The sequence below is a fragment of the Eumetopias jubatus genome, unplaced genomic scaffold, assembly GCF_037043125.1.
Source record: "Eumetopias jubatus isolate StellerSeaLion01/CBP00866 unplaced genomic scaffold, mEumJub1_p1.0 scaffold_14, whole genome shotgun sequence".
Taxonomy (NCBI): domain Eukaryota; kingdom Metazoa; phylum Chordata; class Mammalia; order Carnivora; family Otariidae; genus Eumetopias; species Eumetopias jubatus.
The window spans coordinates 95,836,403-95,860,779 of record NW_028274820.1 but is presented as its reverse complement, the minus strand read 5'-3'; the positions used below and the strand labels follow the sequence as shown (position 1 = coordinate 95,860,779).

General features: G+C 37.6%; 1 protein-coding gene across 1 annotated transcript; it reads right to left on the bottom strand.

Annotated features, from left to right (window-relative positions):
- Positions 1 to 710: 710 nt before the first annotated feature.
- LOC114211723 (putative inactive serine protease 58) lies at positions 711 to 24,108 on the bottom strand. The gene is made up of 5 exons (XM_028106373.2): positions 23,771 to 24,108; positions 11,988 to 12,129; positions 2,652 to 2,896; positions 1,720 to 1,856; positions 711 to 1,328 (listed from the first exon to the last, which is right to left on the bottom strand). Exons 1-5 carry the CDS (start codon positions 23,805 to 23,807, stop codon positions 1,179 to 1,181), a joined length of 711 nt encoding a protein of 236 aa, XP_027962174.1. The 5' UTR covers positions 23,808 to 24,108; the 3' UTR covers positions 711 to 1,178.
- Between the last annotated feature and the right edge of the window lie 269 nt (positions 24,109 to 24,377).

Sequence of the window (24,377 nt, the reverse complement as noted above, 5' to 3'; positions counted from 1 at the left end):
CATACAACGCACTTCCCACATTATCTCTAATCCCCATCAGAGTCTTAAAAAGTAAAATGTTTTGGTTTTGTGAATCTGTAAAAATAGGTGATTTAATCAACTGGATAGCAATTTGAATTTTAAGAAATCCCAGTAATTCACAGTATGGGGAAAAACAAAAATGCATTTCACATTTCAGAGACAAATTTCTTGAATGTTCAATATTTTATATGAAAATGGATAGGCTTTAGTTTAAAATCAGTTTAATCTCTCATTGATTAATGAAAAATAGTATGTGGAAAACACATTTTTGGAATAACAAGCATCTTCTGAGTGTGTTTGTGGATGAAAGTGTGTGCTCATGAGTGCATGCACCATATAGAAGGTGTATTCAGAGGCATGTATGAAAGTTCTGAGGCAAAATCCTCATGAACTCCACCACTTTGTGCCCCTTTAAGCATGTATGTGTGATTTTAAATAAAAAGCAGTAAACCAGAAGGAAAATGTATTGGAAAAAATCCCATCCTATCATTTATGAATATGCATTACAGCTTTTGTTCAAAATACAGAAATCCTTATTTATTCCAAATATTACAATGACCTTTGGGTGGTCTCAGTAAACCTAAGCAAATCTGAACTCTATAGATCTTTTAAGTAACTAATGGGAACTAACTACAACCACCCATACACATACACACACACACACACACACACACACACACACACACACACACACACACACATTTACACAGGAGACACTTGGTCATTAGAAAAATTGCTAATCATCTGACCAACTTTTGGCAAATTATTGCTCAGCTATATGGTTACACTTTACCCAAATAGACTCCTGGTAGTTATTATCCCTCATTTCCACTTGTTTTTTGCAGTCTTAAGATAAAGCAGAGAGTATTTTAACAGAAATATCTGCGTAGGTAGAATCCAAAAAGATTCCTGGGTGAATTCCACTTCCTGAGACCAGCACTCATGTTTTCAATGTCAAAAACATTTAGTCATGAGTTAGGAATAAGCAAAGAAGCAGTTAAAGAGACTAGAGTCATGCCAACATCCAGGAGTCATCAACGATCTCTTTTGGGACTCCAATCAAGCCTAGATCCTAGGAAAGATGGGGACTGAGATACATAATGTGGTTGCTGTGGATCAGCTGGGAGGTAAGGGTGCCAATGGAGCTCTATATCAGCTTATTTTGTAGACATAATGTTCTTGATCCATGGAATGTAGCTGTGTAGGTCAGTGAAGACAACAGTGTATCCTGTGAGAATACATCCAGTTTCCCAAGACAAAATTCCTTGTAATTCACCACCACATATGGCTGGTGCAGCTGTGACCACCTGCCAGATAGAGTAGAGGGATCAGAAATTCCTTCCCGCCTGAGATTTCCTCAACACCTGAACAACAATGACAGCTACTACATTTGCCATGCAGAGGGATCCAAGATATAAGAATACCATATGAAAGCTTCTTTCCATTGCACTAATGACTCCTACACCTCCCAGTCATCCCTACACAGGTATTTCCAAGCAGTAGCTGGGAGATAGCTTTCCACCCCAAAATCTGTTTCTTTCATCTCTATCACAGGGTGGAGAAGAAAGAGTCATCATTCTTCAGCCACCTTACTCTCTGAACTCCCAGCCTGAGTGAAAAATCCAGCCCCTTGAAGAAGGATGAGAGACACAAAGAGTAGAGACTGAGCTTAGGGGCAAATGACGTAAGAAGACTTACCTGGCACGGCTCTTGGCTTCCTAGCATGGGTCCTATACAGAACATGTCTTCAAGGAGTTTTTCACCCAGTAATTTTTTGCAGTTTATATTAGAGCTCAGTTGAATCTTGACTCTTTGCAGCTTATGGTTTGAATTTCCTAAGCACAGGAAATAAGGAGACTTTGATTCCTGTTTGCCTTTTCATAAGGCACCCTGCCGCCTCCTCCTTCAGGGCTTCTTCTCAGTAAGAATGAACAACCATGGATCAAACACATCCTCCTGCTCAATTTATCATCTCTGACAGATGATCAGGATCAAGGGGTGGTTGCTGAGAAGACACTCCACACATCAAACAAGATCTGAATCCAAGCTCTGTCATTGCCAAGTTCATGATCTTGAATAACTAGTTTCCCTGAGTCTGAGTTTCCTGTCTTATAAGCTATAAATCCCAAGGAAACTTATCTACACGATATATAACGATGACTATATAATGTGTATAGGATGCTTCATGCCTGGTACATAAGTAGTGATTGACAAATGGTAGTTATTACCGCTGTTGTAATTGATAACAATATCACTCCTGTTAGGTAAAGGGAAAATATGATTCTTACCAATTTGCAAATTAAGATTCAAGAAGTGAAAGAATTTGTTCATAAACCTATAATGAATGTTAGAATCAATACTCAAACATAGATCTCAGATTCTAGCCCCTGTGGTGTGTGCCAATGTGATACATTCATGCAACACCTTGATTTAGGATTTGATTCCCAAAGCCCTAATTAAGATCACTTCTACTCTAGAAAGCCAATACTGTTGTTCCGTTTCTAGCTTTACACACGTGCGTAGAAATCTGGCACTACCCTATAAGTTCCAATTCCTTCCCCTAATTCCTTAGAGATCCTAAAGATGTCAATATATCCAAGAACTAACTCTTCTTTTTGATTGTCACTCACCAATAAAGTCTTTGTTGTCTAACCAAGTGTGAATCAAGCAATCTTTAACTGCATTCTTGAGAGTAGGCAACTGAAAAATTTTGGTGGAGAAGGTAAAAGGTACAGGCAGCTTTATCAGCATGAGGTCATCTTTAGGAGAGGTAACAGTGAAGTTTGGGTGAATAATGATCCTCTCATAAGGTACAATCTCCCCAGTAAAGTCTCGAAGATTTGTGGAACTGCCATAAAAGATGATCTGAAGATCTCTGAAAAATGAAAAAGAGAAAAAAGATTAATACTCCCAGATCCCAAGGCTAATCACACACACACACACACACACACACACACACACACACACACACACACACACTTTCCTTCTATGGTAACCCATTTAACCTTTTCCACTCATTTTTATGCACTTAATCCTTTATGTGTAGCTGCCACCTGTGGTCATGCAGATTGTGCATTATACAAGCCAATGGGTTGTCATTCACATAGACTATAATGTAAATGGTGCCTTCAGGAATTAAGCAATGCAATGGCTTGGACTCTACTCTTAGCATAATTCTAGAGAGAAGCTCCAATTCAAGACCCCTAGAAACAGTAGAAAGAAGGATGTAAATGGATAGTCAAGGCTTTTATGAGACTAGTAGGTTTTGTTAGGGAGGCTCCTCTGGGAGTTGAGGGGAATAGAAATGTGAAATTTTACAGAGGAAGTGAGTAACAGCTTTGAGAGTTTAAATATTCTAAAGCTAAGGAGGATCATCTGAATATACTATGCTCTACTCATGTCTATCAAAACTGCTGGATTAACAGGGTTTTCTGGTGGTCCTTTGGGAAAATAATAGTCAAAAATCCTGGATGTTCCACTGAGATCCAGTTGAGATCCACTCACTAACATGGCTCAAGACTCTAAATTCAGAACAGGGCACTCCAGTGAGGCCCCTGAGTCTCCCACTCAGGTATTTCTCCAACCACAAGAGTGAGATAAGTACCACATTGGTACTGAGCACCGATGGTTTTGTTGAGCTCCCAAATGCTAAGATTATATTGTCTCCTAACAACAGTACCATATGTCTCTCAGTCTGTCTTTGTCACCTTGTAGAGAGTTATAATACAAAGTCTAAAGAGATAAGACAGGGTGGCCGCCCTGGGTAGCTCAGTCAGTTAAGCATCTGACTCTTGATTTTGGCTGAGGTCATTATCTCAGGGTTGTGGGATCAAGCCCCGTGTGGGACTCAGTGCAGAGTCTGCTTGTCCCTCCCCTCCCCCTCCCCCCCACCCCCGCTCACACTCATGCTCTCCTTCTCCAAAATAAGTAAATATTTTTAAAAATAAAATAAAAATAAAGAGATAGGACAGGAATAGGCCTGATAAATTCATCCTTGAGCCACGCCCAAGGATTGACAAGTTTAAAAGTTCTCATTAGAGCAACATCCTTTAGACAAATTTTGCTTTGGGCCACTTTTACAAGACGTTAAACTATATAAGGACTTTCCTTAGTTTTGCTGTGTTCCTGAGAACTGTCATACTTTGTTTCATCTGCTTGCAGTGAAGAATTTTGCTCGGCCCCCAGGTGGGGATGACTGGTCTTTGGCCAAGTTGTTTTTACTGACTGTTGCACTTCTCATTAGATCATCTCAGTCTATTTGGTTCTCTATACCGAACACATGCTCCCTTTGTGTTTAAATTCATATGATGTCTCTCCAATTGGCATAATTCCTCCAGAACAATATGAAATTTCAGTGGCCACTGGGAGGAACTTTTGACAAGAGCAAGATTGTTCATTTGACAGATACATTAGAACAGAAAGGGAAGAAACCCTCATGTTAAGATTCTTTCTCTCTTGTCTTTCTAAATTAGAGATCACTTAATGACCCCTATCACTCCATTTCCATACCTTGGGAATTAATGAGAACTGGTGTTTTAATTATACAACTTGATGGAATTGTTAGGCCCAAACTTATTGTTTAAATCAGTTGTAGTAACTCTCTTGTGCATCTGTGTTTGTCAAATTGGCTTTTCCTGTTGCTAAGATTATTCTCCTTTCTTGCTAAAGGAAAGTCATTGGTGCTTACAGTGTTAATTTAATATCTAAAGCTGGTGTCCTCTAATATTTTCTTTTATCCTTCCTCTATTTCTTTTTTCCTTCCCTTAAGAAATTTTGTGATTTAATTTATCATAAAATATGTTTATAAGTAAATACAGAGGTTTATATTGAAAAAAGAGTTCATGATAAATAGATGATTCAGGAAAATTAGAGTGAGTAAACTTCAGCTTAAGGCAACTCTACAGCATGCAAAACTAAACTGTGGTGGAAAAACAAGAGAATAGTTCCCTCTGAGGGATATGGATGGACTATAACTAAGAAGGCCTATGAGAACCTAAACTTACACCTAAAGGAGCTAGAAAGGGAATAGCAAATAAAGCCTAAAGTCAGCAGAAGAAGGGAAATAATAAAGACTAGAGCAGAAATAAACAACATAGAAACAAGACAGTAAAACAGATCAACAAAACTAAGAGCTGGTTTCAAAGAATTAATAAAATTGATAAACCCCTACCAAACTTATCAAAAAGAAAAGAGAAAGGACCCAAATAAATAAAATCATGAATGAGAGGAGAGATCACAACCAACACCACAGAAACAAGCAAGTATATGCCAACAAACTGGGCAATCTGGAAGAAATGGATAAATTCCTAGAAACATACAAACTACCAAAACTGAAACAGGAAGAAATAGAAAATTTTAACAGACTTATAACCAGCAAAGAAATTGAATCAGTAACCAAAACAGATGGCTTCCCAGGGGAATTCTACCAGACATTTAAAGAAGAGTTAATACCGGGGCACCTGGGTGGCTCAGTCAGTTAAGCAACCGACTCTTGATTTTGGCTCAGGTTATGATCACAGGGTGTTGAGACTGAGCCCCACATCAGGCTCTGTATTCAATGCAGAGTCTGCTTGAGAGTCTCTCTCTCCTTCTGCCCCTCCCCCCTTCACTCACATGCTCTTTCTAAAATAAATAAAAACAAAGATAATAAAGAAGAATATCTATTTTCTAAACTGTTCTAAAAAATAGAAATGGAAGGAAAACTTCCAAACTCATTCTACAAAGCCAGCATTACCTTGATTCCAAAACTAGACAAAGACCCCACTAAAAAGGAGAATTACAGGCCAATATCCCTGATGAACATGGATGCAAAAATTCTCAACAAGATACTAGCAAATCCAATCCAACAGTACATTAAAAGAATTATTCACCACAATCAAGTAGGATTTATTCCTGGGCTGCATGGGTGGTTTAAGATTCCCAAATCAATCAATGTGACATACCACATTAATAAAAGGATGGACAAGAACATTTTGATCCTCTCAAGAGATGCAGAAAAAGCATTTGACAAAATACAGCATCCATTCTTGATAAAAACCCTCAAGAAAGTAGGTATAGAAGGAACATTCTTCAACATCATAAAGGCCATATACGAAAGAACCACAGATAATACCACCCTCAAGGGGGTAAAAACTGAGAGCTTTTCCTCTACAGTCAGAAACAAGACAGGAAAGTCCACTCTCATCACTGTTATTTAATACAGTACCAGAAGTCCCAACCACAGCAATCAAACAACAAAAAGAAATAAAAGGCATCCAAACGGGCAAGGAAGAAGTCAAACCTTCTCTATTCACAGACAACATGATACTCTGTGTAGAAAACCCAGAAGACTCCACCAAAATATTACTAGAACTGATACACAAATTCAGCAAAGTCACAGGCTATAAAATCACCATACAGAAATCTGTTGGATTTCTATACACCAATAATGAAGCAGCAGAAAGAGAACTCAAGGAATCAATCCCATTTACAATTGCACCAAAAACTGTAGGATACCTAAGAATAAACTTAACCAAAGAGTAAAAAGATCTGTACTCTGAAAACTAGAGAACACTTATGAAAGAAATTGAAGAGGACACAAAGAAATAGAAAGACATTCTACGCTCAAGGACTGGAAGAACAAATATTGGTAAAATATCTATATTACCCAAAGCAATCTACATATCTAATGCAATCCCTATCAAAATATCACCAGCATTTTTCACAGAGCTAGAACAAACAATCTTAAAATTTGTATAGAACCACAAAAGACCCTGAATAGCCAAAGCAGTCCTGAAAAAGAAAAGAAAAGCTGGAGGTATCACCATTCTGGACTTCAAGCTTTATTACAAAGCTGTAGTCATCAAGACAGTACGGTACTGGCACAAAAACAGACACACAGATCAATGGAACAGAATAGAAAACCCAAAAATGGACCCACAACTATATGGTCAACTAAGCTTTGACAAAACAGGAAAGAATATCCAATGGAAAAAAGACAGTCTCTTCAATAAACGGTATTAGGAAAACTGGACAGCCACATGCAGAAGAATGAACCTGGACCCCTTTCTTACACCATGCACAAGAATAAATTCAAAATAGATGAAAGACCTAAATGTGAGATAGGAAACCACCAAAATCCTAGAGGAGAACACAGGCAACAGTATCTTTGAGCTCGGCCACAGCAACTTCTTGCCAGACACACCACCAGAGGTAAAGGAAACAAAAGCAAAAATGAACTATTGCAATTTCATCAAGATAAAAAGCATCGGCACAGCAAAGGAAACAATCAATAAAACTAAAAGGCAACCTACAGAATGGGAGAAGATATTTGCAAATGACATATCTGATAAAGGGCTAGTATCTAAAATCTATGAGGAACTTATCAAACTCAACACCCAAAAAATAAATAATCCAGTTAAGAATTGGGCAGAAGACACGAACATTTTTCCAAAGAAGACATCCAGATGGCCAACAGATGCATGAAAAGATGCTCACCATCAGTCAGCATCAGAGAAATGCAAATCAAGACCATGATGAGATATCACCTCACACCTGTCAGAATGGCTAAAATTAACACAGGAAACAACAGATGTTGGCAAGGAGGCAGAGAAAGGGGAACCCTCATACACTGTTGGGAATGCAAACTGGTGCAGCCACTCTGAAAACAGTATGGATGTTCCTCAAAAACTTAAAAATGGAACTAACCTATGATCCAGCAATTGTACTACTAGGGATTTGCCCAAAAGAAACAAATATACCAATTCAAAGGGCTACATATACCCCAATGTTTATAGCAGCATTATCTGTAATAGCCAAACTATGGAAGCAGCCCAAGTATCCACTGACTGATGAATGGATAAAGAAGAGGTGGTGTATATATACGCAATGGAATATTACTCAGCCAACAAAAACAATGAAATCTTGCCATTTGCAATAACATACATGGAGCTAGACAGCATTATGCTAAGTGAAACAAGTCAGTCAGAGAAAGACAAATACCATATGATTTCACTCATATGTGGAATTTAAGAAACAAAACAGATGAACATAGGGAAGGGGGAAAAAAGAGAGGGAAGCAAACCATAACAGACTCTTAACTGTAGAGAACAAAGTGAGGGCTGATGGAGGGAGGTGGGCAGGGGATGGGCTAAATGGGTGATGCGTATAAAGGAGGGCACTTGTGATGAGCACTGAGTGCTATATTTAAGTGATGAATCACTAAATTCTACACCTGAAACCAATTTTACCATATATGTTAATTAACTAGAAATTAAATAAAAACCTGAAATAAAAAAGAGCATCAAATATTGTTTAACTTTAGACTCTGTTACATTAAATCTCCATATTAAAATTTATAAAGCAATGGCTAAAAGAATAGAAATTCTGTATATTCCACAACAAAAATGAAAGAATTAAAAGGTATCTAAAATATTAATCAAATAATAGAGCAAAAGCATTTTTAGACAAATATAAAAAGAATAGAAATTCAAAATAGGTAGAAACAAGTCTGAGTATAATATAAACACAATGGCCTAAACTCTCCAGTTAAAAGACAGAAATTGTAAACTGCATTTTTTAAATCCTACTACTATATGTAAATTAATAGACATATTTAAATGAAAAAGATACAGAAAGGTAGAAAAGATGTAAAATGATATGCCAAGACAATGCCAACTAACCAAAAAAAAAAAAAAAACCAGGATTGGCATATTAATATCTGAAAAATAGGCTTTAAAACAAAAAATATTATCTATATGAAAGAAAGTAATGACAATCACAATTTTGATTTATCAGGAATGCACAAAACACCTACATTTATAAATGTACCTGAACTTATATATACTTAATAAAATGGCCTAAAAATATTTTTAAAAACAAAAAGTAATAAATATATAGGACTATTTTGATCAATCCAAATACAGAAGAATATTTCAATGCAAATTTCTAAATTATTGATGTTAAGCAAAAAAAAAAAAATAGTAAGGATATCAAAGGCTTGAACTACACATTTAAAGTTTGATATGTATAGAAACTTCTATCCTAAAATTAGAGAGTGTACATTCTTTCAAACACACAAGGAGTTATAAAAATTGACTTTATACTGGTCCAAAAAGCAAGTCTCAATTCTTTTCAAAGAATCAGTAACACTCTCTGACCACAAAACAATTAAACTAGAACTCAAAGATTTTCTTTTAATTTGGAAAGTTAGCCCCCAAAATTTACTGCTCCAAATTCTAAACTTAGGAATAAAAGATTTAATCATGTGGAAATTCTTAAAAATTATTTAGAAATAAAATAATAATGAAAATGGCCCTTTTCAGGGGCATCTGGGTGGCTCAGTCGTGCCTTCGGCTCAGTTGTGATCCCAGGGTCCTGGGATCGAGCCCCACATCGGGCTCCCTGCTCAGCTGGAAGCTCCCACTCCCCCTGCTTGTGTTCCTGCTCTCGCTATCTCTCTCTCTGTGTCAAATAAATAAATAAAATCTTTAAAAAACAAAAACAAAAGAAAGTGGCCCTTTTCAAAGATGGTTAATAGAAAATCCACAGGAACATATACATAAATTGCTAGAAATAGTAAGAGAATATAACAAAACAACATGCCATTAGATATATTTATGATCTAAATATATATATATATTTATATATATATAAAATACATATATATAGAGAGAGAGAACTTAAAATGTATCAAAGGGAAACCAAAATAAGTAGAGAGATATGCCAGATCCATGGCTAGGAATAATCATTATCAGAAAAATATTAATTCTTCCCAACGGATACAAGAGTCAAGGCAATTCCAAATAAATCCCAGTAGAGTTTTTTATAGAACTTGACAAGTTGATTTTAAAATTTATTTTAAAAAATACCTAAGTGTTCCTGATAAAGAAAAACATGGCTGGCCTACCCTATCAGACATCACAAGTTATAATAAAGTCATAATTATTTTTTTAATTTTATTTTATTATGTTATGTTAATCACCATACATTACATCATTAGTTTTTGATGTAGTGTTCCATGATTCATTGTTCGCGTATAACACCCAGTGTTCCATTCAATACGCGCCCTCTTTAATACCCATCACCATCCCCCCACCCCCCTCCCCTCTAGAACCCTCAGTTTGTTTCTCAGAGTCCATAGTCTCTCATGGTTCATCTCCCTCTCCGATTTCTCCCCCTTCATTTTACCCTTCCTACTATCTTCTTTTTTTAAAAACATATAATGTATTGTTTCAGAGGTACAGGTCTGTGATTCATCAGTCTTACAAAATTCACAGCGCTCACCATAGCACATCCCCTCCCTGATGTCTATCACCCAGCCACCCCATCCCTCCCACCCCCCACCACTCCAGCAACCCTATTTGTTTCCTGAGATTAAGAATTCCTCATATCAGTGAGATCATATGATACATGTCTTTCTCTGACTGACTTACTTCGCTTAGCATAATACCCTCTAGTTCCATCCACGTTGTTGCAAATGGCAAGATTCCGGGGTTTTTGATGGCTGCATAATATTCCAGTGTGTGTGTGTGTGTGTGTGTGTGTGTGTGTGTGTGTGTGTGTGTGTGTGTGTGTGTGTGTGTATATACACATACCACATCTTCTTTATCCATTCATCTGTTGATGGACATCTTGGCTCTCTCCATAGTTTGGCTATTGTGGACATTGCTGCCATAAACATTGGGGTGCACGTACCACTTTGGATCACTACATTTGTATATTTGGGGTAAATACCCAGTAGTACAATTTTGGGCCATATGGTAGCTCTATTTTCAACTTTTTGAGGAGCCTCCATACTGTTTTCCAGAGTGGCTGCACCAGCTTGCATTCCCACCAACAGTGTAGGAGGGTTCCCCTTTCTCTGCATCCTCACCAACATCTGTCGTTTCCTGACTTGTTAATTTTAGCCATTCTGACTGGTCTGAGGTGGTATCTCACTGAGGTTTTGATTTGGATTTCCCTGATGCCGAGGGATGTTGAGCACTTTTTCATGTGTCCATTGGCCATTTGGATGTCTTCTTTACAGAAATGTCTGTTCATGTCTTCTGCCCATTTCTTGACTGGATCATTTGTTCTTTGGGTGTTGAGTTTCATAAGTTCTTTATAGATTTTGGGTACTGGCCCTTTATCTGATATGTCATTTGCAAATATCTTCTCCCATTCTGTCAGTTGTCTTTTGGTTTTGTTGACTGTTTCCTTTGCTGTGCAAAAGCTTTTTATCTTGATGAAATCCCAATAGTTCATTTTTGCCTTTGCCTCCCTTGCCTTTGGCGATGTTTCTAGGAAGAAGTTGCTGTGGCTGAGGTCGAAGAGGTTGCTGCCTGTGTTCACCTTTAGGAGTCTGATGGACTCCTGTCTCACATTGAGGTCTTTCAACCATTTTGAGTCTATTTACCAGAAATAAAGATTGATAATTTAAGTGTTAAGTTGAATTATACTCAAGTTAAGAGCTTTTATCAAAATACACTGTAAAGAGAAAATCAAGCCACAAACCGGAAAAAGATATTTTCAACATATGTAATTGACAAAAGAGTAATAACTACAACATTTATAGAAGTCCTACAAAGCAATTTTTTAAAAATTCACAAAATGTTCAAAAAACATGAAAGAGAATTTCCCAGAAGAAACACTATTAGCAGAAGGAGGAGGGTGGAGAAGGAAAAGAAGGAGAAAAAATTATGCCAATCATCACTACTAATAAAGATAAAAAAATTAAGAGCATAACAAGATATTTGACACAATCAGCAAAATAGTAAAAATGTTTGACAATACCCAATGTGGGAAAATGCTTATAAATTGCTGGAAGATGTGCAGAAGTGAACATTTGCATCCTCTATTATCCAGCAATTCCACTCCTAATTATATACTCTAGAGTTATACACCAAGAGGTATAGTTGCAGGTACACACCAATAGGTATATAAACCAACACATGTATTTAGGGAGTCTTGGAGCCTTGGAACAGAGTGGACAGATCCCCATCACTTACGGTAAGAAGCAGTGTGCTGCTGTCAAGACCCACTGAGGGGCAATCAAAGTCCCCACACAGGACTGATAACTGGAATTCAGGTAAAATAAGTAGAGAAGATGATTAAACCCTTCCATGTCTTCACTAACGTATGAGACAACACCTGGAACAAAAAGAAAAGAGAATCAAGGGATATAACCTAGCTGACTAAAGAGAACTCAGGTTGCTTATGGAGATTTCAGGATGCCAATATCAGATAATATCAATATTTACGACTCATTAATCACTTAGCCCCTAACTCTATGGTACTAGAGAAACATACTGTACAAACACTGTACTAAACACTTGATGTACTTTTTAAAAATTTTTTTCCTTCATTTCTCTTTCTGCTGCTTCATTATCGCTGTATAGAAATGCAACAGATTTCTGTACGGTGATTTTATAGCCTGTGACTTTGCTGAATTCGTGTATCAGTTCTAGTAATTTTCTGGTGGAGTCTTTCAGGTTTTCTATATAGAGCATCATGGCATCTGCAAATAGTGAAAGTTTGACTTCTTCCTTGCCAATGTGGATGCCTTTTATTTCTTTTTGTCATCAATTGCTGTGGTTGGGACTTCCAGTACTGTTAAATAACTGATGAGAGTGGACATTCCTGTCTTGCTCCTGATTATAGAGGAAAAGCTCTCAGTTTTCCTCATTGAGGATATTAGCTGTGGGTTTTTCATATATGACCTTTATGATGTTGAGGAATGTTCCCTCCAACCGTACTTTGTTGAGAGTTTTTATCATGAATGGATGTTGTACTTTGTCAAATGCTTTTTCTGCATCTACTGAAAGTATCCTATGATTTGCAGATATTGAACCACCCTTGCAGCTCAGAAATAAATCTCACTTGATTGTTGTGAATGATTCTTTTAATAGATTCAATTTGCAAGTATTTTATTGAGAATTTTTGCACCCATCTTCATCAGGGATATTGGCCTGTAGTTCTCTTTTTTAGTGGTGTCTTCATCTAGTTTTGATATCAGGGTAATGCTGGCCTCATATAATGAGTTTGGAAGTTTTCCTTCTCTTTTTCATTTTTGGAGTAGTTTGAGAAGAATAGGTATTAACTCTTCTTTAAGTGTTTGGTAGACTTGTCCCTGGACTTCTGTTCGTTGGGAGTTTTTTGATTACTGACTCAATTTCTTTGGTGGTTATCAGTATGTTCAAGTTTTCTATCTTTTTCTGTTTCACTTTTGATAGTTTATATGTTTCTAGGAATTTATCCATTTCTTCTAGGTTATTCAATTTGTTCACATATAGTTTTTCATAATCTCATAATTATTTGTATATCTGTGGTATTAGCTGTTATTTCTCCTCTCTCATTAGTGGTTTTATTAATTTGGGTCCTTTCTCTTTTCTTTTTGATAAGTCTGGCTAGAGGTTAATCAATTTTACTAATTTTTTCAAAGAACCAGCTCCTGGTTTCATTGATCTGTTCTACCGTATTTTTTTTAGTTTCTATATAATTTATTTCTGCTCTAATCTTTATTATTTTCTTCCTTCTGTTGGCTTTAGGCTTCATTTGTTGTTCTTCTGTAGTTCCTTTAGGTGTAAGGTTAGAGTGTTTGAGAGTTTTTCTTACTGCTTGAGGTAGGCCTGTATTGCTATATACTTCCCTCTTTGGACTGCTTTTGCTGCATCCCATAGGTTTTGGACTGTTGTGTTTTCATTTTCATTTGTTTCCATGTATTTTTTTTATTTCTTCTTTGATTTCCTGGTTGACCCATTTATTTTGAGTAGCATGTTGTTTAACCTCTATGTATGTGTGGTCTTTCTAAATTTTTTCTTGTGGATAACTTCTAGTTTCATAGCATTGTGATCAGAAAAGGTGCATGGTATGATTTCAATCTTTCTGTATTCGTTGAGGCCTGTTTTGTGACCTAAAATGCAACCTATTCTGGAGAATGTTCCATGTGCACTTGAAAAGAATATGTATTCTGCTGTTTTAGGATGGAATGTTCTGCATTTATCTGTTAAGTCCATCTGGTCCAGTGTGTCATTCAAAGCCATTCTTTCCATGTTTATTTTCTGTTTAGATGATCTGTTCATTAATGTAAGTGGAATATTAAAGTCCCCTACTATTATTGTGTTATTATCAATTAGTTCCTTTATGTTTAATAATTGTTTGTTTATCTGGGTGCTCCCAGGTTGGGTGTATAAATATTTACAATTGTTGAATCTTCTTGTTGGAGTGTCCCCTTTATTATTATATAATGCCCTTCTTCATCTCTTGCTATAATCTGGGATAAAATCTAGTTTGTCTGATATAAGTATTGCTACTCTGGCTTTCCTTTGACATCCATCTGTGTGATAAAGGTTTCTCCACCTCCTCACTTTCAATCTGTAGGTGTCTTTAGATCTAAAACGAGTCTCTTGTAGGCAGCATATAGATGTGTCTTGTTTTTTTAACCCATTCTGCCACCCTGTGTCTCTTGACTGGAGCATTTAGTCCATTCACTTTCAAAGTAGTTATCGATATGTATTTATTGCCATTCTATTACTTGTTTTGTTGTTGTTTCTGGAGATTTTTTTCTTATCCTTTCTTGTCTTTGTCACTTTTTTTCCAATTTGGGCTTCTCTTGCTTTGTCAATTTATGTTTCGGGGTCCATGCTGTTTTACCTGTAGACGATAAGTAGTGAAGGAACAATAACTTACACAATATCCCCCACTAACTAGGACAGTGTCTGGCAGGAACTCAGTATGCATGTATTATACAAATAAATTAATGGGTTGGAATAAAATTTCCTTTGTGTGCAGGGGTCCACTGGGAGGCTCTGAAATTAATAAAATGGTTTTCTGAATCCCTTTGTGAAGCAAGCATCAACAGAAGACTAAGAGTTAATGTTATGTATATGAGTGTGTACTTTTTTCCAAATTCATATATGCATACATTTATCTTAAAAAGTATTTCCTGAATACTTGCTATATGCCAGGCAATATATTGGATGTTAAATATAAAAAGGTACCCAAGATAGAAGTAGATTTTGCCTCCATGAAATGAGGGAGATAGACAACAAGCAAATAAGTACATAAATGGATAGTTATAAATTGTGATGAGAAAGTAACAGTGTTCCATGAGAAAGCATAATAAGAAAGAGTAAATGAAGAATCTAATGTAGTTTGGGTGTGCAAAGAAGTACTTGCTAGGTAAATGACAGGTAATCTGAGACAGAAAGATGAGAAAAACCAGCCATGGGAAGAGCAGAAGAAAGAGATTTTCAGGAGAGGAACTGCATGTATACAAAGACTCAAAGAGGAGTTAGGACTAGGAGTGTTCGGGAATCTGAAGAAAGCCAAGGAGACTGAAGCATAGAGGCTGAGTAAAAGACTGGCCCACAATGAGCCTTGGCAGGAGGCAGGGAGCTCATCGAGCAGGGCTTGAAAGCCATGCTCAGGAGTTTGGATTGTATTCTGAGCATAATAAAAATCTATTAAAAGAATTTGAATATATAAAAGTTATGTGATCCAATTATTTTTTTAAAAACATCACTGGATTTTGATTAGAAATGGATTCGAGGGGTGCCTGGGTGGCTCAGTCTGCCTTCAGTTCAGGTCATGGTCTCAGGGTCCTTGGATCCAGCCCTGCATTGGGCTCTCTGCTCGGCAGGTAGTCTGCTTCTCCCTTTCCCTCTGCCCCTCCCCTTGCTCATGCTTGCTCTCACGTGCGCTCTCTCTCTCATAAATAAATAATCCTAAGAAAAAAAAGAAATGGATTGGAAAAGGGCAAGAGAAGAAACAGTTAGGCTTACTGTAGTAGTGATGTGACTTGCACTAGAGTGGCAGCAGTGGAGATGAAGAGCACGTAAGTGGGTGGATGGACACAAGATCTACTTCAAAGGTAAAGCTGACCGGGGAAATCCAGGTAAACAGTATTTTAATAAGATACACATTGCTTTAACAAAGGTAGTTAATTCATCTTTTTGTCATTACATAAGTATTCTATCAATAAATATCATTCAAAGAGTCAAAATATTTTAAGACTAAAAGAGGTTCTCATGCCCAAAAAAGTTGAGAACACAGATAATCTTCACATTCCTTCTTACTCTAAAATAATCCAGTGCATAAATTAAGTCTTATTTAATCCCATGATCTATTCCTGACTCCAGACCATCTCTCGTTAGCTTTAAGAAGTCTGCACTACTCCTAGCTCCATCTGACCTGCAGCAACAAGACAGAGTTCCTTCAAGCCACTGGGACTTCCAAGGAAAGCTGAGGAACAGGTTTCTCCTAATCAAAACTGAGTTATATGTCAGGCTGAGGCCCCAACTGAATATTGGTCATTTACTCTAAAAATGCTCAGATTGCTTTCCACCAAAGCCCTGATGCCCTAACTCACTTTTGACCAAGCTTTACAGTCACTGATTCTAAGAACTCGTTAGAAACTGACACACTGCGTCCTTACCCCTGGGTTCCAGTCAGTCCCTGCCTGTTTTACCTTCTCTCTCTACCTGAGTTAGATCCGTTTATTCATCATTTTAATTATGTTCTTATTACTCCTTAGAGATCCCTTGTCCTAATGTCCTTGAGTTATACTTTAACTGGGCAAATTTTAACTCCATATTAATGCAACTACCTGCCTTCACTGTGTCTGCAGTTTTAACTTCCTTAATCTGTCACAGGCATAGAACACATTAACAACTTCCTCCTCCTAGAAACAGACTCCTCTGACTGGTATAAATTACATTTTTAATTTCTCCTGCCTCATAAGGTACATTACCAGGCTCTCATCTTGTAGCAGTCCCTAAAACATTAGAGCTCAATTTTACATTTGATCCAAGAAGGAGTAGCCACATTCCCCCCCTCCCAGCTCTTCACTTTTATACCTAAAAACCCCACACAACAAACACAACAAGCATAGGAAGACTCTGAATAATGGAAAGAAGAAAGTGGACTGCCTAAGGAACCTGGGGACTTAAGGAACAACATAATACTAAGTTCCCTGGGTATTCTCCTTACATCTCATAGATCCAGGATAGGGCACTGGAGCAGAGTAGCCTATAATCCAGAACCACCAAAAAGCAAAGACAACAAACAAAAACAAAACAAATTTTAAAACTCCAAGAAAAGCCTGCTCCCTCTAGCCAAAGGAAAGGGGAATGAGTGGTCTAACACAAAGGAACTCTTTTTGACAACACCCACCCTACTCTAACCAAACAACAGTGGAAAACTGCCCACCTGCCATGGTTTCACCAAGGCTGAGTAGGGGACTAATATTCCACCCTCACTCCCAGTGGAAGCAGGCAATACTCCAATTCCTCAACCAGAGTAGTATGAATGGGGCCCTGGGGAAAGCTGAGCCTCTGCACAGTGGCCAGGAGGCTAATGGAGGCAGTCTGAGGCAAAGCTAAGAGTACTCTGCTTCCTTCCCTCCACCACACATGGCCCTATGTCCCCAGGACTCAGCAGGTTGCCAAGCTTTCAGCATCATTTGACAACTAAATTGAACAAGACTATGTAAGGCAGAGCTACTCAGAACATTGTTTCCTCCATCCCCTGGTAAATGGAGCACAGTAGGGAGGTGAATTTCAATACCCACCCTTCAACATGGAAATGTTCTGGTAAATGCAAAACTTCAATTCACTTCACCCCTTCTTGGTGTGAGCACAGCCCAACAGGGAGCTAAGCTTCCACCCCTATTTAGTGGCAATAAGTGATATGTGACAGAGCTCCACTTCCACCCAAAAGATGTCAAGTACCTGAGGGGGAAGGCTAATTTCCATCCCACCCATATTCAATGAGGTAATGAGGCAGCACTCCACTTCTGCTGGCAATGGTATAAGTAGGTTCAGAAAGAGGCTAAACACTGACTTTCACCAAGACCTGCAACACTACACCTGAATGGAGGTAACTGCCTGCTAAAAAAGAAGATTAAATAGGACCTGGAGTTTCAGAGTGTAATATCCAAACTAGGAAAACCGAGGATCATCCATCATACCAAGAACCAAGAAAATCACAACTTGAATGAGAAAAAACTTATGACTAAGTTATATGACTTATATGACTAAGATGACAGAATTGCTGACAATGATTTCAAAGCACCAACCATAAGTATAGTTCAAAAACAAAACAAAACAAAAAAACCTAATGCATCTGTTAGCCATTTATATGTGTTCTTTGGAGAAATGTCTGTTCATGTCTTCTGCCCATTTCTTGACTGGATTTTTTGGTTTTTTGGGGTGTTGAGTTTGATATGTTCTTTATAGATTTTGGATACTAACCCTTTATCAGACAAGTCATTTACAAATATCTTCTTCCATTCCATAGATTGCTTTTAGTATTGTTGACTATTTCCTTTGCTGTGCAAAAGCTTTTTATCCTGATGAAGTCCCAATAGTTCATTTTTGCTTTTGTTTCCCTTGCCTCGGGAGATGTGTCTAGCAAGAAGTTGCTGCAGCCAAGGTCAAAGAGGTTGCTGCCTGTGTTCTCCTCTAGGATTTCGATGGATTCCTGTCTCACATTTAGGTTTTTCATCCATTTTGAGTTTATTTTTGTGTATGGTGTAAGAAAGTAGTCCACTTTTATTCTTCTGCATATGGCTGTCCATAGAATGAAGAATGCCTTTGATGGGCTTACTAGTAGATTGGACATCACTGAGAAAAGAATCTTTGAGCTTACAAATATATCAATAGAAACGTCCAAAACTAAAATGAAAGGAAAGACAGAAAGAGAGAGGGAGCGAGAACAAAGACTTAAAAAGACAAAATAGGATATCCAAGGGCTGTGAACAACTTAAAAAAAAAAGTGTAACATATGCATAAAGGAAATGTCAGAAGAAAGAGAGAAAGAAATGGAAAAATATTTGAAACAGTAAGACTGAAAATTTCCTCAAAATAAATGACATATTTCAAAACACAGATCCAGGAAGCTCAGAGAGCACTAAGTAGGATAAATGCAAAAAACAAAACAAAACAAAACAAACAAACAACAACAAAAAAAAACCCCACCAACAACAACCAAAAAATTGCACCAAGGCATATCACTTAAGATAGAAAATCAAAGATAAAGAAAACAGTCCTGAAAGAAACCCAAGAAAAAAACACCTTACCTGTGGAGGAACAAAGATAAGAATTACATCCAACTTCTCCTCAGAAACCATGCAAACAAGAAGAAAGTGCAGAAAAATATTTGAAGTATTGAGAGACAAAAAAAACCAACCTAGAATTCTGTACCCTGTGAAATTATCCTTCAAAAGTGAAGGAAAAATAAAAACTTTCTCAGATAAGCAAAAATTGAGGGAATCTGTTGCCAGTAGACCTGCTTTGTAAGAAATATTAAATAAGATCTTTAAGAGAAGGAAAATAATATAAGTCACAAATTCGGTTTTTCAAAAGGAAGGGAACAGCTTCAAAGAGAATAAGTGAAAGTAAAAAACTTATTTTTTATTCTTAATTGATATAATAAACAACAGTTTGCTCAAAATAGTAATAGCAGCAATGTATTCAATGATGTATGCCTATATGTGTATATGCTCATATACAAGTGAAATGAATGACAGCAATGATGTAAGGGAAAGGATTTATTTTGTTATCATAAGGTACTCATACTATCCATGCACTGACATAGTGTTTTTGAAAGTGGATGAGTATTAATTGTAAATTTATATTGCAAACTCTAGAGCAATCATATAAAAAACATTTTTTTCTGTTTTTTCTTTTTTTTTATTATCTTATGTTAATCACCATACATTACATCATTAGTTTTTGATGTAGTGTTCCATGATTCATTGTTTGCGTATAACACCCAGTGCTCCATGCAGAAGTGCCCTCTTTAATACCCATAAAAAAAGAAGTATAATGGATATGCCAAGAAAGGAGAGAGAATAAAATAATATAAAATACTCCATTAAAATCACAAGTGGCAGACCAAAAAAAAAGTGAAAGACAAAAATAGGAACATAAGACAACAAATAGAAAACAATAGCAAATACGGTGGATATTAATCCAACCATATCAATAATCACTATGCCTGTCAGTAGTTTAAATGCATCAATTAAAACACAGAGATTGTTAGAATGAATCAAAATATAAGATCCAACTGTACGTTGTCTACAATAAATCCACTTTAAATTTTTTTAAAGTTTTATTTATTTAAGTAATCTCTACACCCAACATGGGGCTTCCCTAAGATCAAGTCACATGCTCCTCTGACTGAGCCAGCCAGGCACCCCTAAACCCACTTTAAATATAAAGACATATAGACCAAAAGTAAATGGATGGAGAAAGATATACCCCACTAACACTAATCAAAAGAAAGCAGGAGTAGCTATATTTAATTTCAAACAGAACAGACTTCAAGGAAAGTTATCAGAGATAGACAGGCATTATTACATTATAATAAAGGGATCAATGATCCAAGAAGACATAACAATCCTTAGTATGCAGGTGCATAATCACAGAGCATCAAATTATGTGAGGTAAAAGCTGATAGAACTACAAAGAACAGATAAATCCATCCTCCTACTTGGAAACTTCAATACCCCTCTATCAGGAATGGACAGTTCCAGAAGGCAGAAAACTAGTCAGGATATCATTTAAGTCCACAGCACCTTCAACCAATTGGATGTAATTGACAGTTATCGACTGCTTTTGTAAAAACAACAGAATACACATTCCTCTCAGGCTCACATGGAACATTCACCAAGATAGACCACATTCTGGACCACACACCACACCTTAACATACTTAAAAGAATAGGGAATCACACAATTTCTGATCTTAAGCCACAATGGAATTAAACTAGAAATGAATAACAGAAAGATAACTGGAAAATTCCAAAATACATGGAGATTAAACAGACTTCTGAATAACCTATGGCTCAAATGATAAATTGGACCTCATCAAAATTAAAAACAATTGCTTTATAAAAGACTCTCTGAATAGAGTTTATTTTTTTTAAAGATTTTACTTATTTATTTATTTGAGAGAGAGAGAGCATGAGAGGGGGGAGGGTCAGAGGGAGAAGCAGACTCCCTGCTCAGCAGGGAGCCCGATGTGGGACTCGATCCCGAGACTCCAGGATCATGACCTGAGCCGAAGGCAGTCGCTTAGCCAACTGAGCCACCCAGGCGCCCTCTCTCAATAGAGTTTAAAGACAAGTTATAGTCTGGGAAAAATATGTGCAGACCTCCTAGCTGACAAAGGACTTATATCTAGCCTGGATACATATTCTCAGACTCAACAGTTAATAAAACAAACAATCTAATTAGAAAATAGGCAAAAGACAAGAACAAACACTTCACTAAAAAGAATATCCATATGGTAAATAGGCACAGGAAAAGATATTTGACATCATTAGTCACTAGGAAAATGAACATTAAAATTTAAATAAGGTATTACTACATACCTAACAGAATGACTAATGTGAAAAATAATGAACTTTGGTGACAACACTAAAGGCTGACAGAGAAATAGAGAAAATAGTTCACTCACATATTGTTGGTGGGAATCTAAAATGGTACAGCCAATCTGGAAAACAATTTGGCAGTATGGTATAAAACTAAACATACAATTACCATTCCACCAGAAATTGCATTCTTGGACATGTATCCCAGACAAACAAAAACTTACTATCACACAAAAACGTAGCAGCTTTATTTGTAAAAGCCAAAACCTGAAAACTACCCAAATGTGCTTTGGTAGGTGAATGGTTAAACAAACCAGTGTGCATCCATATTCCAGAATAACAGTATAAAAAGAATAAACTATTGATATACACACAACTTGACAAATCCCAAGGGAATTATGCTGAGTGAAAAGAGCCAATCCTAAAATATAACATACTGTATATTCCATTTCTGTAACATTCTTGCAACAACAACACTACAGGAATGGAGAACACATTAGTAGTTGCCATGGCTTAGGGAAGGGGGGAGGTGTGGAGGAGGGAGAATGTAATGGTGTGTCCATAGTAGGGCAACAGGAGGGACTTTGCGGTGATGGACTGTTCTGTGTCTTCAAAGTAGTGATGGATGCATAGACCTACACGTGTGAAGTTGCATAGATTTAAATACACACACATGTAAAAATGAGGAAAGCCGAATAAACCGGATCGTATCGATGTCAGTTTCATGGTTTGCTATCTTTTCGTGCCATAGTTATGCAAGATGTTACCACGGTGGAAACCAGATGAAGATACGTGGTACTCTACACATTTCTTGCAACTTCCTATAAATGTATAATTATTTCAAAATAAGAATTTTAAACAAAAAAAGGCAGTTAGAATTCTTCATAGTTCTGTCTTTTACACATTTCCATAAACTCTTCTCAAGTAATCTTTTCTACTCATTCCCATGAATTCAAATCCTGTCAAGATTCCCAAATTCCAAAATCTGCATCCCAGCTCAGACTCGGGTCATGAGTTCCTGACCTTTATATTCAGGTGGACATCGCCATTTGATGTCTCAAAAGTACTTCCAACTCAGGAAGTCAAAAAAGTAACCTGTCTCCTTCCCCAAATACCTCCTTGTCCAGTGTTCCTGATTTCCGTAAATTGTACTACCATTCACCCAGCCAGAAATCTGGGTAACAGCCTTCACTTTTTCCTGCCCCTCATTCCTCACATTCCACTGACCTCACTATTACCTCTGGTAACCTTTTCCTTTATCTCAGACTCACTGCCACCACCCCAGTCCACTCTGTTGCCCGGAGAGTTGCAACAGTCTCTTAAATTTCTCTCCAGATCTTTCCCACCCATAACCCACGTCTCTACCCAAAACCAGTCTCCCTACTAAAGTCATGTGAAGGTTTCTAAATCCTAAGTGTGGTAATATAACTCGGATATTTAAAACTCTTTAAAGGATTCCTATTACATCCAGGATCATTTCTAAAATTAAGGCTAGAAGACCCTCTACTATATGACTCTTAATCTACTTCCTTCCTCTGTGCTCCAGCCACACAGATGGTCTTTTAGTTAACATGTCACACCTCATGACCTTCACACTTAGTGAAACGACCTGCACCTCTGTCTGAAACGACCTACCAACCCCCTACCCCACTTAACTTGGTTAACTCCACTCAGTCTCATATAGGTTTAGGAAGCATTGATGTCCTTAAAAGACAGACATTTTTCTCATGTTGCACATATGGAAACTGAGGCTCAGAGAGGTTAGGGTATTTGTCCCAGGCCATATAACTGGGTAGAAGAGCATAATTGCCTAATTACAGAGCCATACCAACCTCATTATGGGCGAGTTACTTAATTACTCTGTGCCTTAGTTTCCTCATCAGAAAAAATGAGGACAATAATAATACTTATCTCACAAAGTTGTTATAAGAATCAAATGAGATAATATGAAGAAAGCAGTATCTGTTATAAAAGCACTATATAGTTATGTGCTTTTATGGTGGCAGTGCTGATGGTGATTATTCTTACGATTGCACATTACATTTTAAAGCCCAAGAGCAAAATAAACCCTTTCCTTTTGACCCTTACAGCAGAACACCTGCTTTTTTGTTTTCTATGTCTTCAGTACATTCCTATGCCCCCTTCCAGGCTCCTACCTCCATCCTCCTTTCTGGCACACCTCCATGTTTGAGCCCGAGAACTTTGTAAGACATTGGGAGGTTTGAGCCCACAACAGAAAGTTTTAGTTAGGTCCTACCAATGACTGAGCCTGTACAGAAAATGAGTAATGTATCACCCATTTCCGAAACTTTGACATCCCTCATCCACCAGCTCTCCCTCCCCAACACAGCGCCACAGCCTCACCCCCCAACAGAGTCCTAATAAATTTGACAAAGAGTTACCTTCAGTCACTCACCAGTCACCATCAGCAAGGCTAATAGAATACAATTCATGTTGATGCCTGAATCCTGTGCGGAGGATAAGGATGTAGTGGATATTAACAGGCACAAAGAAAGCACAGAATTTATATCTTGCTTGGAGATTCTGGACAGCAGAAGGTACAGGTGGAAGAACTGAGGATAAGGATTCTACAGACGTCTGTCATCTAGAGGTGTCTCCTTCCACTCCCGATCCTCGGTGTGAAAGCGGTTCACCAGTCACAGCTGCCCACCTGTCAGCTGGCACAGAGATCTTCTCAGTCTAACTGAAGCCTGCCCTATGGGAAGATGAGGTCCACAGGTCTGAGCTTTATCTGCCTCCTCTATGGAAAAGAATTCCAAAGCAGGAGTCAAGTAAACCTTCTGTGGAGTTAAAAGTCATCCCAAGTTCCTCGTCTAGCCTCTCAGTTCTTTTCACCAGTTCCTTCTCCACAACGTGTGACTAGCACCCCTCCCTCTCCATGTCCCATTGACCCCTTTCCTTTCTGGGCTAGTCTGATGAAGCAGAGCTGTGTCCCACCCTCCTGTGTGACACTGCCCCCCTCCCTTTTACGCAGGTAGTGCCTAGCCCACCCATCCTCAGAA